The sequence below is a fragment of the Jatropha curcas genome, chromosome 2 (genome assembly GCF_041381405.1).
Source record: "Jatropha curcas cultivar XTBG-Jc1 chromosome 2, XTBG_Jcur_1.0, whole genome shotgun sequence".
In the NCBI taxonomy this organism is placed as follows: Eukaryota; Viridiplantae; Streptophyta; class Magnoliopsida; order Malpighiales; family Euphorbiaceae; genus Jatropha; species Jatropha curcas.
The window spans coordinates 30,362,893-30,377,072 of record NC_143152.1 but is presented as its reverse complement, the minus strand read 5'-3'; the positions used below and the strand labels follow the sequence as shown (position 1 = coordinate 30,377,072).

The window sequence follows — 14,180 nt, the reverse complement described above, 5'->3', positions numbered from 1 at the left end:
AATTGCTATTTTTTAATTATAATTTAAGAGAAAAGTTAGCAGAAGTGCTATTTAGTTTTTAGTTAAAAAGTAACATAATTAATTTCTGAAAATAAAAATTATAATTTATGAGTTTCATCAAGTTATGGGGAGTAAATTCCCTTAAAAATTTATTTATACTAAAAGACTTTGCTTTCGCATGTAGAAATTTTGGTTCTGTTCAATTTTGAAACAGACCAACTTGTACAAGATAATGCTCAAAACAAGCAAAATAGTAGAAGAGGTGAATCTTTGTAATTTTTGCAGCATTTCAAAAATGGGGTATCGACATTTACCCATGGAAGCTCTGAACTTTTTGCTCAACCTGTTTTTTCGAGACATAGGCCTTCCAAATGAAGGGCCTAAATACAAGTATAAATCTCAGGCTCTAAGAAGAAACAAAACAAGTACTAGTCTTGAGTACCCTTTCCTGCATTCTTGTAAGAATTATGGCACTGGTAGGACACGGCAAGCAATTATTACAAAAGATGAGGAGTGATAAGAATATGAATAATACTAACCATAATGAAATATAGAAAAATAAAAAATGTGCTCAGCCCAGGATATGATTCTGTCCAGTCATATATGCTTTGAAAGTCCACAAGCATGACAGTACATGAACAGAAAAAGAGCAGAATATGTACTTCTCAGAGAAAAGATTCCATTTTCATATGCCTAACTTGATAAGTTTTGGGGACTGAAGAAGCAATTAGAAACAACAGATGGAGGAGGAACCAGAATATAGAAAAAGGGGAGACTCTGATAGTAAAGATGAATGTTATGAATATCAAAAACAGAATTAAGGAAATAAATACATGATCAATCAAAATTTTCAGTTCAGCCATCCAGCAAAGTCATTGCAATTGCGAAAAATTGACTGTATAGTGTCGATTCTGTATCCATTAGATTGGTACTTCAAAATTGTCAAATTGCAGCATCAAACTATTCAGAGACTAAAACATTTATATAATGGAAGTATGCAAGTGAAGTTCTCCTTTCAGGGCAAATAAGTGATAGGTTTGATAGAACAAGCAAATGCGATCGCTTTGAGCTTCGTTGAAGCCTTAAATTCTAGCTCTTTGAAAAGAATATATATGTATACACACACACATGCAAAGGAAAAAATAACACAGAACATGCATGGAAGACATGAAGTAATCATATCATACTTGTTATTTTCGATAAGCGTATTATCAGTGACAAAAATGATTGTAAATTAAGCACTTATATTTGACGTTGAAACACTACAGTCCTAACACAGTACAATTTACAAAAATGATTGTAAATAAAGCAATTAGATACAAGTTCTGAATACATGAGTTAATCTACTTTATAAGAAAAAAGAAAGAAAATATACAACAGTCACGTTCTCAATACATACATTTTCAATGTGCTCTTAGGAGAAGTGGGCATCAGGAGTGAGAAATCACATGCATAAAGCACAGCAATGTACAACTTCCACGAGGGACGGATGTCATGGCTCAGAGGACGGCCTTGCCAAATATTGACGCCACTCTTCAGGTGTCCCCTTTCTCATCCTCAGCATCCTTATTGCTGCACTTGTCAGTGGTATGGCAAGTATATCAAAGTCTTTTGGGACCTGTGAGTACAGGAAAAAGTTCTCATTTCGCCATGTTTCAGTTTTGAAACTTCATGCATTGGCTACTTTTAACAATAATAATCATTTCAATAAGTCATCTGTTCCATTCATAGATAATAGCACTGCTTGCTGTTATTTACTGAACAAGCATTACCTCCATTCCTAATGAAATGATTTTTGCATTTCAGCTATTGCTTCTTTCGCAAGAGCAAGCTGAGAACTAAATAATACCTTGGGGACCTTAATAAGTTTCATATTTGCTTCTTCAATTGTTTTTTGACCTTTCTTTGAGTTGCATTTGGCACAAGCGGCAACCTGTTATGAGAAGCACCAATTAAAGGAAACGTAAAGCTTTAGAAAATAAATGTATATGGGATCAGGATATCAGAAACTCTTCTTCCTTTAAGTAACAAAGCGTCCCATTTCCTATCTCAAGCTTACAGGAAGATGATTCCTAAAATTTAATGGTTTTCAATGGAAAATCTTTTCCCCATTTCTTTGACCTTGTTTCTTCTTTCAAATACCTTTTGTTGTCATCCAAAAACCCAAAGAGTATCCCACCAAAATCATAATTAAAAAGTAAATGTATTACCAGATTTTCCCATGTCCATTCTCCTCCTCGTGCAATCGGTAGAACATGGTCTATAGTCAAGTTCTCACGTGAAGAGCAATACCTATTGACAAAGAAACATAATATACCACACAAAATAATTAAATTATGATCATAAATGCCCATCTAGTTGGCAAATAAAGCTTTCTATAGAATAGGGGGAAGTGGCAATAACAAATGTTGGAAAACAAATGAAAATCTGAAATGTAGAATGGATGATAAAACTGTTATTTCCGCTCCCACTCCATTAAAAAGAAGCTTCAACTTCAGAATTTAGGACTCGAGCTAAGAATTCCAACATTAGCTAGATCATGCTTTCTTCTCTAAGCGAAGAACTTCGGAATTCCTTGGGAGGGTCAAAGGAGGTCAGTCCTTTTCCAAATTAAAAGCCCATTTAACCATGGAGCTGCATTAATTCCCAGCAGCATTGAGCAGGGTGCAACCAATATTCCAGAGAGGTAAACAACAGAAAATTTCATGCTAATCCATTCTCCAAGATACAGATATCTTGAAGGTAGGAGGGGGAGACAGCTATAGGCTTGACAAAGACCAGCTTCTATTTGTTCCTGTCCCCATTTATTCTAGTCCAGGCAAGATGGACCACAAGAAGGTTTCACATGGATTGGAACCTCTGTTAGTATAAACTACTAGGGTACATGACAATGCATAATATGCGCCTGGAAAATGCATTTATGCCACATATATTGGTATGAATGACAGAAAGCAGAAGAGAAGTTGCTAAAGAGATAAAGATAGCTGAGCTGAGCAAGTTGGCAGCTTTTCTGTCCAAGGAAGTGAGTTGTTTTGGTCTATCACTACCCACGAGATTTTAATCTTTAGACAGAAGTTCATCTTCAATTATATGGCTAGAACAGATGTTGACTAAAATTCAGATTAGGACATGTCTTGAACCATGAATAGTCCATTAACAAGCTCGAGAGGACAAGAAGCTACCATTTCCTCAGAATTTCCATATAGAATTGAATTTCAGGATTCAAAAAAAATATGGGAGTCTCACAAAACAGAACTGTCAACTACAGATAACTGAAAATGGCTCTACCCTATAAAATGCAAATGCAGATCAATGTAACTTAAGTTCAAATCAACATCCAAACAGCACAGATAAAAATGTAAATGTTATCTGTCATGGTACAGATGTCTTCACTTTTCAAATCAACAAAACAAATTTGAATTGAAACTTAGCATACTACTTACTGACATGTGTAGTTGTCCCGAAATAATATATTCTTACGACTAAGATTTTGTCTGATTCTTCTTCTCTTAACAACCTGCAGCAGGTGTGGAATCTGCAAGCAGAAAAGGGTACAATAAAATGGAATGAGGTGTGAGTAAAGACTAGAAACTTCAGTCAGATATATAGGGAATGGACTTATTCCCCAGCCTCTAGTTTAAGCTTTGAATAAATAGAAGATAAGATGAAAACAGCTATGATTGCCAGAAAAAAGAAAAAATTGATCATAGATACTCCTCAACTGCATACCCTTAATACAGCAGGTATATAGAAGGATCCGCTTGGGGAATTTACAGTCTGATCATAATATTCAAGCACATCAGCCTGGATATAGAGAACGACAAGAATTCAAAAAAAATAACACAAAGAGAGACAGAAAAAAAAGGGATCAATTGTTATATGCATGCCTTTTTTGCAGTGTACACTGGTGGTTGTTGATATTTGAATTTAACAAAACAAAGAGAACAGAAAATGCCTGTATTTGTGGAGAAACGGGTCTATAAGGAAAAAAGGGGGCAGTGTACCAAAAAAATTAGCGACCAGGAAAGCTATAATGTCATAGAGTGTTGTTTCTGCAGTAAGCTGAAAGTGAATACTGCGTAAGCTGAAATATAAACCTAGAAGCTATACATCAAACGTCTAAAATAGATTGGTGAGTCACATCAGTCCAACCTTCTCCATGAATTCCAAACATATAGCACGCTTCCAGCAGACAACATTGACTGGCCTGGTGCAGGACAAGAACAATCAGATCCATTACAAACATCTAAACGAGTCTTTCTAAATCGGTAAAAAGGGAAAATGAAAACAAGATTTGAAAAAAATCTAAACGAGTCTTTCTAAACGAAAACAAGATTTGAAAATCAAGCACTATAGCACTAAAGGAAAAGTGCTTGTGGATTGTCACAATATCAAGAACACAAAATTTCCAGAAAGTGCTATTGATTCCTATAAAAAAACTACGTGGAATGCAAAAGGTTAAGCTCATAACTGACAAAGCGAAATCATGTAAATAGGAAAATAATCGACTATCAGCATCCACAGAAATTTCAGGTAATGGTAGTTCTACAGAGAAGAGACTTGAAATGGCAAGCCCATCTGATGTGTGACAATAGCTATACAGACTAGTACTAACTGCTTACTTCTCAATCATTAAAGACGGGTTCAAATCATACATATTAAAAAGGACTATGTCACCAATGAGCTTTGGCTTAGTGGTACTGAAACCGTCTTTAGGGTCGTGAGGTTGCGAGTTTCATACTCAATCGGAACCAAATTAGCCGAAAAAAAAAAAAAAAAGCGGCCTGCGTAGACCACATGATTAATTAAACTCCACAGCATACAAAAATGTTGAGAGAACTTAAATGCTTAAAGAAAAAAAACAGACGCATGCGTATATAGATAAGGAAAAAGAATAAAATGACGGGTTCAGAGAGAGAAATGACCTGTAAGAGATATCCAAGACCAGGCCTCTAAAGCAAGCCAAATCATCTGTCTCAAATTCACTGTCATAATCTTCACTCTCATCACTATCACTTCCATAGAGGCTTGCCTCGACTTTGAAGTGCCTGGATTTCTTGCTCAAAGAAGAAGCATATTGCCTTGTACATGAACCAATATACCTGAGTTTTCCCTTCTGGAGCTGAAATGATCTTAACCCACCAACAAAACCATTGCCAAGAAGCTTAAAGTGAACCCCATCACTATTAAATAGCAATTTCAAGCGCCCTTGGGCAGTGAATTGAGCCATCCACTATTGCAAGTAACACAACTTGGCACAGAAAGATAAAAGCTTTTCTTTATTTGGAAAAAGATTTGTAGATTGATTTGGGTATACGTGAGTTTCAGTTGGCTACAAGTGTTGGCGCATTTTGAAGAGAAACATAATGGATTGTTTCGTAGAAGTGAAAGCAAAAGTAGAAAAATCAGAGAAAAAACGCACACGGAAAAAACCGTTGCCACATATTGTCCTAAAATAATTTTCGTTGAATTTCGAATATCTTGGGTTGTGGGCAAATGACAAATTTGCCATCCCTCTCGACTTTATTCAATTTGGGTTTAATTAATATATGGATCAAGCTAATGTAATTTCGCTCCATGCCGTCATTTTCTTTTATTTCTAATTAAACTATAAATAAGGGAAAAAGCGCTATTTTTATAATTTAATAATTTGTCATCAACGTTAATTAATCTTCATATTGACACATATATTTAAACTCATTTATTTTTAGCTGCCCGACAGTTTTACTTGTACATTATACTTATAGCATTTTATTATTATTATTTTTTTTTTTGTGGTACCAAGAATGCACCCAGCTTAAATGGAAAAGAAAAGTCATAAATAAAGTACAAAATAGGGTCATTTCCAGCAAAATTGAAACTACATCTTCGACATTAAAAACGTCCAAGAATAATCCATATCAAATTTAAAGAAAAAGTATAATGTTCTTTAACATCTTCTCCTCCCCAAACAATCCTTGCGAATCACTAATTACAAATTACACAGCGGCATGTTCAGCTGTCATGTTATCCACCTGGGGAGGGAAAGAGACCCAAAGCCAAACTTATCCACAGGTAAAAAGATCACAGGAACAGATGCACAGGCTTAAAAGCCATAACTTCTGAATCCATTCCACTTATGCACACACTTGAAACCACCCCCATCCTTGGTCCATCCGCAATGGCTCTCATTGCCCCATCTCAAATATGTATCTGCAATATGATCAGAGGGGAAATAAGCGAGAGATTTGAGAATATTAAGTCTACCAAGGAAAAAAATAATATAAAGAATTGGAGACAAAAGCACATACCATCATTGCTGGACCTTCCTGAACTCAGTAAGGACAGGGTATATATTCTCAAAGGCTGTGTAAGTTTCATCCCTTACCTAAATATTCTCAAACAAGAACAAATATGTCAATTACCAAATTGGAACAGCAAGCAGCATGCCTAGCTTGCATGCCTATCATAGGTGGACAAGAGCTGCTGAATTCACCTTGGCTCCCGTGATAACAATTTTTCCTGAGACAAAAATAAGGAGCACAATCTTTGGTTGTTTCATGCGATAAATTAGGCCTGGAAAGAGCTCAGGTTCATACTGCACAAACAGTATTAATACTGGTGGTGAGTAATGGAAGACCTGCATCAGAGAATCTCACCATACTAACTAGTATGTTAAGCTCAGCAGAAAATGGTTACTTACGCTTGAGAAAGCACCATGAGAGTATGCTAGACCTTCAAGTCTGATGGGAAACTTTACATCACAGGAACCAACAATATTCTGAATCTTAAAGTCCTGTCATGAAAATTTTAACAAAAAGAAATTTAAAAAGAGGATAATAGGTCAAAGACTGATCAGCAAAGAAAAGCATGTGTCTGTTTGAGAGAGAGTGGAAGAAGGGAGGCGTTATGAGGGAAAGAGAGAACCTAATACCTTAAACTTGGCAGGAAACCCAAGCTTTTGGATAATTCGAGCATACTAAAAGACAAAATATGATGTCAGATCGAACAGCAAGAAAAGCTCGTCTGAGTAAAAGCATTCAAGGAACAAAATATTAATATACCTTCCTTGCTGCCAATTTTGACTGACTTTCACTTTTAGCACCAGTGCACACCTGAATCAACAAGGACAAATCTTTAGACGAATATAGGATCATGGTAATGTAACCCATGCATATATTATGCATACAATACACTTGGATCAACATGCAATCTTTAATTATAAAGCTAACCATAATATATTTTGTTTTCCAACTCCCACAGCAGAATCCATCAAATAAATCAACTCAACTTTACTCAACCAGAACTTTATCCCAATCTAGTTGGTTAAAAGACTGCATTCATGGTAAAGCGTACAAACCCGTTTTTTTCTCCACTCTTGTAACTTGGATATACCAAAATCAAAGTGATAAAGTAAAGGTAGAAAATTTTCTGATGTTTTAATAAGTCAGGAAACAATATACAGCATACTTGTATATGATTAATGATAAAGATATCAGTCCAAACACAAACCAGAAAATTATGAAGAAAAAAAAAACCCAATCACTTCACATGCAAAAAGCCTTGAAAGAAACAACTCAACTATAACTATCAGAAAAATAATCCTTGATGAGTATGGAAGAACTTACCATCTTCCCAGATGCAAAAATCAATGCAGTTGTCTTTGGTTCCCTTATTCTCATGATGACAGCAGCAAAACGCTATACGGACAAAATACTAAAGGTCAATAATAAACTTCCACAGCCACTTAAAAATAACCAACTTCATCACCAATTATAATCAGACCATTACATACCTTTGGGTTGTATTCTGCATTACGTGCTTGCAGTGCAATTTGCTTGAGATCCAGCTTACAATCTAAGTTCACTGTTGAAACTATGTTCCTAAAAAACAATTAGAAAACAGTGAGATTTCACAATTTAGTACAAGATACTTAGGAAATGTAACAAGTTACTTACAATTATGATAACATTGACTGTGATGATAACCAAAAATTAGAAGGAAGAAATAATTATGATAACAATAACGCTGACTTTGATGATAAAAGCACACGGTCAAAATAAAGGTCCTATAGGGTTTAAAGGCCACAAAGCATTTCAGTCGGCCATCAAATGAAAATTATAACATAAAGCGATCTTCTCAGCAGACCATAAAAACCCAACATCAGAAATTTACAAATACAAATCGGTATTGAAGTTCTTCTCAGGCGAAGTGCCAGGACTATGTCTTCAATTGTTTCAAGCATAACTAAGTTATATTGCCTTGATTTTTAAGTAAGTTGGTAAGATAACTATTTTCAAACCTTGACACTGAAAAATAAACATTTACTTCAAACTTGTCCGTGAAAATTCTGAAAATTGCACGCAACCACAAAATTCATGAAGCTTCGTTTTATAAGAAAGATTTTAATAAAGAAGAATTACTCTCACTCAAGTGGATAGCACAAGACATTGGGCCAATTGAAACCTGTTTAATTTGTTATATACTCGGAACTCCACCCTCCTAGAAGTTATACAATGACTTGTCTTCAGCATACATGAACAAAATTATATAACTCATGAATATGTCAGCGCTCTATACATAGATAATAAAAACCTGATGCTTTACATAAATAAATGGATACATTTACAAAACATGAGAAAATAAACGCCATAAGTTTTTCCTTCTCACGACATCACCAGCATTCCCTTAAACTCATGGGTTCAACGAATCAACAAACCGATCAATACTGCGTATAATTTAACCATGAAGCAATTATCCAACAAGAAAAAAAAAAACACAACACTGTGGAGGAAAAGTTTTTGGGAGAAACATGAATCAAAGGCATAAACCTAATTCCTTAATTTCCCAGTACAATCTTCAATGAAACCTCAAAACCACAAACCAGAACCCTTTTCCATAAAATTAAAGACGCCCAGCTCCAATAATCGAACACCTTCACAAATCGAGCAGTAACCCCTCTATGCACCCACAAAATCCTAATCTAGATCCCCGAGGTCAACTCACACAGGGACACGAACACGCATAAAAACAAATACAAAGGTGGATTGTGAGGATCAAACGATGAAAGAGATGAAGATAGACTTACTGAAGCGTGGGAACAATGCCAGAAGGGTGCTTGGAAAGATCCACAGGCTGGCTGCCTTCCAAGCCTCCTTGTTCTGCCATGTCCTTTTATGTTCCTCACCACCCCAATATTCCTCCCACAAAAAATCCCTTTTTTTTTTTATAAATTCTCACAGCTAAGCTCGATCGCAACCCTAACTCGAATGGATTAAGCTTTAAAGATTTCAACGATTTGGGTTCTCCCTAAACTAATCCGATCTATAAAATTTTAGATCTATGCTCAAAAAAATTCCAGTTTTTGATCTATTACAATCTAGGGTTGTTAGTTTCAGGATCAAATTAAAAAAAATTTTGCAAAAATTTATAAGCAGGGGAGATATTAGAGGGAAAATTAGAGGCAGAGAGAGGGAAGATTTCGAAACCAAGTTTCTTTTATAGGTTTTGATTTAAGAGATAAATGGTATAAGAGAGAAGAGGAGAGATTTGAAGGTCTTGCGCTTATGGGTTTGGTTCCTTTGGTCTCTGATTATGAGAGAGAGACAGAGAGATAAAGAGAGACACGGTTGGGGAAACGTGATGGCCTTTTTGTACCCTACCAATCAATACTTATAGAGGCAACTGGGTAACGGGCTCTGGAGCCGGTTGTGAGTAGAAGGGTACCGGTTGTTGTAGGTTATAAGGGTAAAGTTGGAAGTTCAGAATGTTTCATGGAATTTACTGTTTTGTCCTGCTTCCGGATTCCTGAAAATTGACGATCATGTCCTTTATTTGTTCTTAATTTTGGACACGTGGGTTGTGTCATTTAAATGCGAGGTGGACGGCGTGGGTCCTACACATGACGTCAGTGTATGACAATATCTAGAAGCATCCAATCTACCAATTAAAAACTGCAAAAATGCAAAGGAAAACGTTGATATTTTCTTCCTTAAACTAGCATGAAACACTCTTGACTCATTTTGTCGATATTATTCTTTTCATTTACTAATTTTTTGTTTTTTAATTTAGTTTCTGTTTACAACGTGTCCTCAAAATTGAATCATAGCGATCGGTCTGATTGGTTTAACTGAAAATTAAATAATAATTCGATTCAATTTGATAATCAATCTCATAAGATAAAAAATCTTTTTCTATATGGACAATATTATTATTCATCGTATTTTTCAACCTGTCAAATTTAATGATAATTTGAGTTGAATCGAAATATAATTCACCGTATACAGCGTTATGTTTTCTACACCAAAAAGAAAAATTTGTGCTCTTGTTGGTATAGATACATGTTACTGATACCATCACATTTCACTGTGACAACATCAGCACCAATTTTCATTAACTCGTTATAGAAACATCTAAAAAAAACAAGGAACAACCATTTGAAGGAGGACATAGACCACATACCAAATCCTAAATATAGCCACCATTAGCACGAATGACTTGTCCATTGACCCATTCACTAGCATCGGTAGCCAAGAACCCAACAACAAGAGCCACATCCATGGGTTCACCAAGCCTACCATGTGGGCAAACCTCAATAGCACTTTTCACATACTCCTCACTTCTTCCCTCAAAGAACATTTCAGTAGCAATAGGTCCAGGTGCTACACAATTCGCAGTGATGCCAGTTCCTTTCAGCTCTTTTGCCAGTATTCTAGTCATGGTCTCCACTGCTGCCTTTGAAGCTGTGTATGTTGCAATTTTTGGTTTCAATGCACCCACTAATGAAGATGATATCAATATGATTCTTCCTCCTCCGCCCCGTTTTATCCTATTTGCTGCCTCTTTGCAGCATAAGAATGTGCCTCTACAATTTACACTGGAATGTCCCAAAATGATCATTAGATGGTTGTTCATTTACTCTCATTTATATTGCAGTCAATAGATACACTAAAGTACAATCAAGAAATTGGCCACCAAAAATTAGCAAAGATAATTTTTTTTATTAAAAAAAATTTATTAAAGATAATATGTGTAAATTGTTACGTTCATCAATGAATGGCCGTGAAAATAAACTGCTGACTAGAAAAAGAAAAAAACGACACGTCGTTCAGGCTGGGAAGACGGCGTAAGTACCTGAAAATGCGATCAAAATCCTCGACAGAAGTGTCGGCAATGGTAGGATACTTGGAATCACTAATGGCAGCTGAATTAACCAAGACATGAACCTCTGATCCAAAAACTCTCTCGGCTTCATCAAACAACAACTTGAACTGGTCAGGCTCCGATATATCAGCTTGGACAACAATAGCTCGTGTGCTGCGGTTGTCGTCGTTAATAGAAGAATTGATTTCATTAGCGACGAGATCAGCTTGATCTTTGTTGGAAGTGTAATTGACGACGATTTTGGCACCCAGCGAAGCCAAGTGAATGGCTATGGCCTTGCCGATGCCGCGGGATGAGCCAGTGACGATGGCTATTCGGTCTTGCAGTGGCGGAGTAGTAGTGGCAGCGCTGGTGTTGGCGGTGGCCATTTGCTTCCAGTAAGAAAGAATTAATTTGGTTGGTTGCAATTCAGTCAATTTAGTGTGAAAAAAAAGTAGAAAAAAATATCTTGATGGCATCATCCATGGCGTCATTACTCATCAGCTTTAAAGCTCCAAAAAGATTTTACATATAATAATAATAATAATAATAATAAGGGAAAATAATTATTTTATCCTTGAGGTTTGCCATAATTATTTAAGTAGTCCCTAATATTTATATAAATATTTAGAACATCCTTGAGATTTAATTCCGTCTTATTAATTGGTCCTTCCGTCCAAAAAACACACTTTTCCGTTAATTTTTAAGAGGAAAAGATGAAATTATCCTTTATAAGTTTTCATTATTTTGTCTCTGAGGTTTGCCATAATTATTTAAGTAGTTCTTGATATTTATATAGATATTTATAACATTCATGAGATTCACTTCCACCGTATTATTTGATCGTTCCATCCAACAAACAAATATTTTTCTGTTAATTTTTAATAAAATGACCAAACTACCCTAAATCCTCTAATTAACATATCCTCCCTTTCAACTATCTTAAATTCTCTAAATTTACCCAAAATTTAAAAATTTTAATCTAAAATTTGGGTAAATTTTTAAATTTTTAATCTGCTTGTTCAATTTTGGGTTTAAATCAAACTAGCTGATTACATTAAATTTATTTTATAATTTATGATTTAAAATTTACATGGGCATTTGTTAATGGTAATGTCGAGTTTCAAGTGAATAAGAGTAAGTTAAATGTGCTGTGTAAATTTTTGCTTTGCTGTATTGGTCTTCTTTTTAGCAGATTTTGCATATGGTTGCTATTTCTGGGATTAATTGCTGAGGTTATTGAGCAAAGTAATGCATTGGATGCAAATACAAAGATTAAGTATATGAACATGTTTGATGCTCAAGTAGATGTTGTTCATTCTGCTTTGAGCTCTATGAAATTTGTTTATACCATTTTTGTGAGCGAGTGAGAAGGAAAGCAAATGAGTTGAAAATGAGGATATGTTAATTAGAGGATTTAGGATAGTTTGATCATTCTATTAAAAATTAACAGAAAAATGTATGTGTTTTGGAAGGAATGATCAAATAATATGACGGGAGTAAACTTTAGGGATATTATAAATATTTATATAAATGTCAGGGACTACTTAAATAATTATGGTAAACCTTAGGGACGAAATAATGAAAGCTTATGAAGGATAATTTTATCTTTTCCTCTCAAAATTAGCGGAAAAAATGTGTTTTTATGACAGAAGGACCAATTAACAAGACGGAAGTAAACCTCATGGATGTTATAAATATTTATATAAATATCGGGGACTATTTAAATAATTATGACAAATCTCAGGGACGAAATAATTATTTTCCCTGATAATAATAAGTTTCAAACAATGGCTCGTGTCAAGAGCACAAAAGAAAGTACCAGCTCTTAAATCAATTATAATTTTAGATAATAAATCCACCATTAACCCTAATGACTTGACCATTGATCCACTCCCCCGCATCAGTAGCCAAGAATCCAACAACTTGACTTATATCCTTAGGCTCACCAAGTCGGCCTAAAGGGGAAGCATCAGCTATTCTCTTGACAGTTTCCTCAGTTTTACCTGCAAAAAACAGCTCTGTAGCTACAGGTCCTGGAGCTACAGAATTAGCAGTTATTCCTGTACCCTTTAGCTCCTTGGCCAGTATTTTCGTCATCGTCTCCACTGCTGCCTTGGAAGCAGCATAAGCTGCATATCCTGGCAAATTTGCCCCGACGATGGATGTTGATATTGTGATGATTCTTCCACCTCCTCCATGAGCCAGCCTATTAGCTGCTTCGCGACAGCACAGAAATGCCCCTCTGGTGTTGACATTGAAAGTCATATCCCAGTCCTCCACTGTTGTATTGGCCAAAGTAGGATACTTTGGATCCATAACCCCTGCACAGTTGACAAGGATATGGACTTTTGAGTTGAATTCTTTCTCAGCGGTGTCAAACAGTTGTTTGACTTGATCTGGGTTGGAAACATCAGCTCTGATAGCAATTGCTTGGGGATGAGAAGATGGAGCAGAGGCATTGAGCTCAGATGCAAGGAGATCGGCTTGGTTGGAGCTTGAGGCATAATTGAGCACAACTCTTGCACCAAGGGAGTGAAGGTGGTTGGAAATCGCACGGCCAATGCCACGTGAAGCCCCAGTTACTATGGCCACCCGACCATCAAGCGGTGAGGAAGAAGATGATGCTACTGCTGCTGCCTCCTTGGTAATTTCGCCAGACATGATAAAGACTGAAGAAAAGGGAGAAAGATTTTGTCTTAGAGAAGCAACCGCGTCTCAACTATTTATTGCTGAAGACTGCCAAGAGAACCTTTATAATTGGAGTATGGGGTTTGGGGAAATAAAAAACTTCAAGAAAAAAGTCTTCTCGTAGGAAGGTCATTCCACAACTGGAGTGTCAAGAATGTCAATACTATCCTTTTCAATGCCTACTATAGTACACAGACAAGGAGGGGCAACTTGGTCAATGCGCCAAAATAAGTTAATGCCAGTCAGCAGCCATGCTAGACCGAACTCTTATTGGATGAATTACGTCAATGCCTACGCAAATAAATACTCCTTCTATTTACACGGAGAAAATTTTCTTTTTGAGCGCTGTATTTATATAGAGAAATTTT

The 14,180-nt window shown here is 35.9% G+C and overlaps 4 protein-coding genes across 6 annotated transcripts; all 4 read right to left on the bottom strand.

Annotated features, from left to right (window-relative positions):
• Positions 1-1,208: 1,208 nt before the first annotated feature.
• On the bottom strand, positions 1,209-5,432 carry LOC105632645 (HNH endonuclease). Of its 3 annotated transcripts, XM_089717819.1 has the most exons (8): positions 4,926-5,432; positions 4,153-4,207; positions 3,888-3,977; positions 3,730-3,804; positions 3,444-3,535; positions 2,211-2,292; positions 1,850-1,933; positions 1,209-1,618 (listed from the first exon to the last, which is right to left on the bottom strand). In XM_089717819.1, the coding sequence occupies exons 1-8, from the start codon at positions 5,228-5,230 to the stop codon at positions 1,493-1,495; spliced, it is 909 nt and encodes a 302-aa protein (XP_089573945.1). In that variant the 5' UTR covers positions 5,231-5,432; the 3' UTR covers positions 1,209-1,492. The 3 variants fall into 3 exon arrangements, with proteins under 3 accessions (XP_089573945.1, XP_012070474.1, XP_012070475.1); XM_012215084.4 differs by lacking the exon at positions 3,888-3,977 and having other exon boundaries at positions 4,926-5,429; XM_012215085.4 differs by lacking the exons at positions 3,730-3,804; positions 3,888-3,977 and having other exon boundaries at positions 4,926-5,430.
• A 410-nt stretch (positions 5,433-5,842) lies between these two features.
• LOC105632644 (TATA-box-binding protein 2) lies at positions 5,843-9,630 on the bottom strand. The gene is made up of 9 exons (XM_012215083.4): positions 9,068-9,630; positions 7,775-7,862; positions 7,608-7,679; positions 7,044-7,094; positions 6,914-6,958; positions 6,683-6,775; positions 6,476-6,577; positions 6,291-6,367; positions 5,843-6,192 (listed from the first exon to the last, which is right to left on the bottom strand). The coding sequence occupies exons 1-8, from the start codon at positions 9,145-9,147 to the stop codon at positions 6,293-6,295; spliced, it is 606 nt and encodes a 201-aa protein (XP_012070473.1). The 5' UTR covers positions 9,148-9,630; the 3' UTR covers positions 5,843-6,192; positions 6,291-6,292.
• A 588-nt stretch (positions 9,631-10,218) lies between these two features.
• On the bottom strand, positions 10,219-11,553 carry LOC105632643 (NADPH-dependent aldehyde reductase-like protein, chloroplastic). Its single transcript, XM_012215082.4, has 2 exons — positions 11,113-11,553; positions 10,219-10,855 (listed from the first exon to the last, which is right to left on the bottom strand). The coding sequence occupies exons 1-2, from the start codon at positions 11,508-11,510 to the stop codon at positions 10,447-10,449; spliced, it is 807 nt and encodes a 268-aa protein (XP_012070472.3). The 5' UTR covers positions 11,511-11,553; the 3' UTR covers positions 10,219-10,446.
• Positions 11,554-12,782: 1,229 nt separating this feature from the next.
• Positions 12,783-13,886, bottom strand: LOC105632642 (NADPH-dependent aldehyde reductase-like protein, chloroplastic). The gene has a single exon (XM_012215081.4). The coding sequence runs from the start codon at positions 13,783-13,785 to the stop codon at positions 12,967-12,969; it is 819 nt and encodes a 272-aa protein (XP_012070471.1). The 5' UTR covers positions 13,786-13,886; the 3' UTR covers positions 12,783-12,966.
• Between the last annotated feature and the right edge of the window lie 294 nt (positions 13,887-14,180).

Coding starts and splice junctions, on each gene's coding strand:
- LOC105632644 (XM_012215083.4), bottom strand. CDS start 9,147: ATGGCAGAACAAGGAGGCTTGGAAGGCAGCCAGCCTGTGGATCTTTCC. Junction 7,680..7,774: donor ATGCAGAATACAACCCAAAG/GTATGTAATGGT, acceptor TTGTCCGTATAG/CGTTTTGCTGCTGTCATCAT. Junction 7,095..7,607: donor TTTTTGCATCTGGGAAGATG/GTAAGTTCTTCC, acceptor TTGTTGATTCAG/GTGTGCACTGGTGCTAAAAG.
- LOC105632645 (XM_089717819.1), bottom strand. CDS start 5,230: ATGGCTCAATTCACTGCCCAAGGGCGCTTGAAATTGCTATTTAATAGT. Junction 2,293..3,443: donor CGGGACAACTACACATGTCA/GTAAGTAGTATG, acceptor CTTTGTCAATAG/GTATTGCTCTTCACGTGAGA. Junction 1,619..1,849: donor AACTTATTAAGGTCCCCAAG/GTATTATTTAGT, acceptor CTGTACTCACAG/GTCCCAAAAGACTTTGATAT.
- LOC105632642 (XM_012215081.4), bottom strand. CDS start 13,785: ATGTCTGGCGAAATTACCAAGGAGGCAGCAGCAGTAGCATCATCTTCT.
- LOC105632643 (XM_012215082.4), bottom strand. CDS start 11,510: ATGGCCACCGCCAACACCAGCGCTGCCACTACTACTCCGCCACTGCAA. Junction 10,856..11,112: donor GATTTTGATCGCATTTTCAG/GTACTTACGCCG, acceptor GGGACATTCCAG/TGTAAATTGTAGAGGCACAT.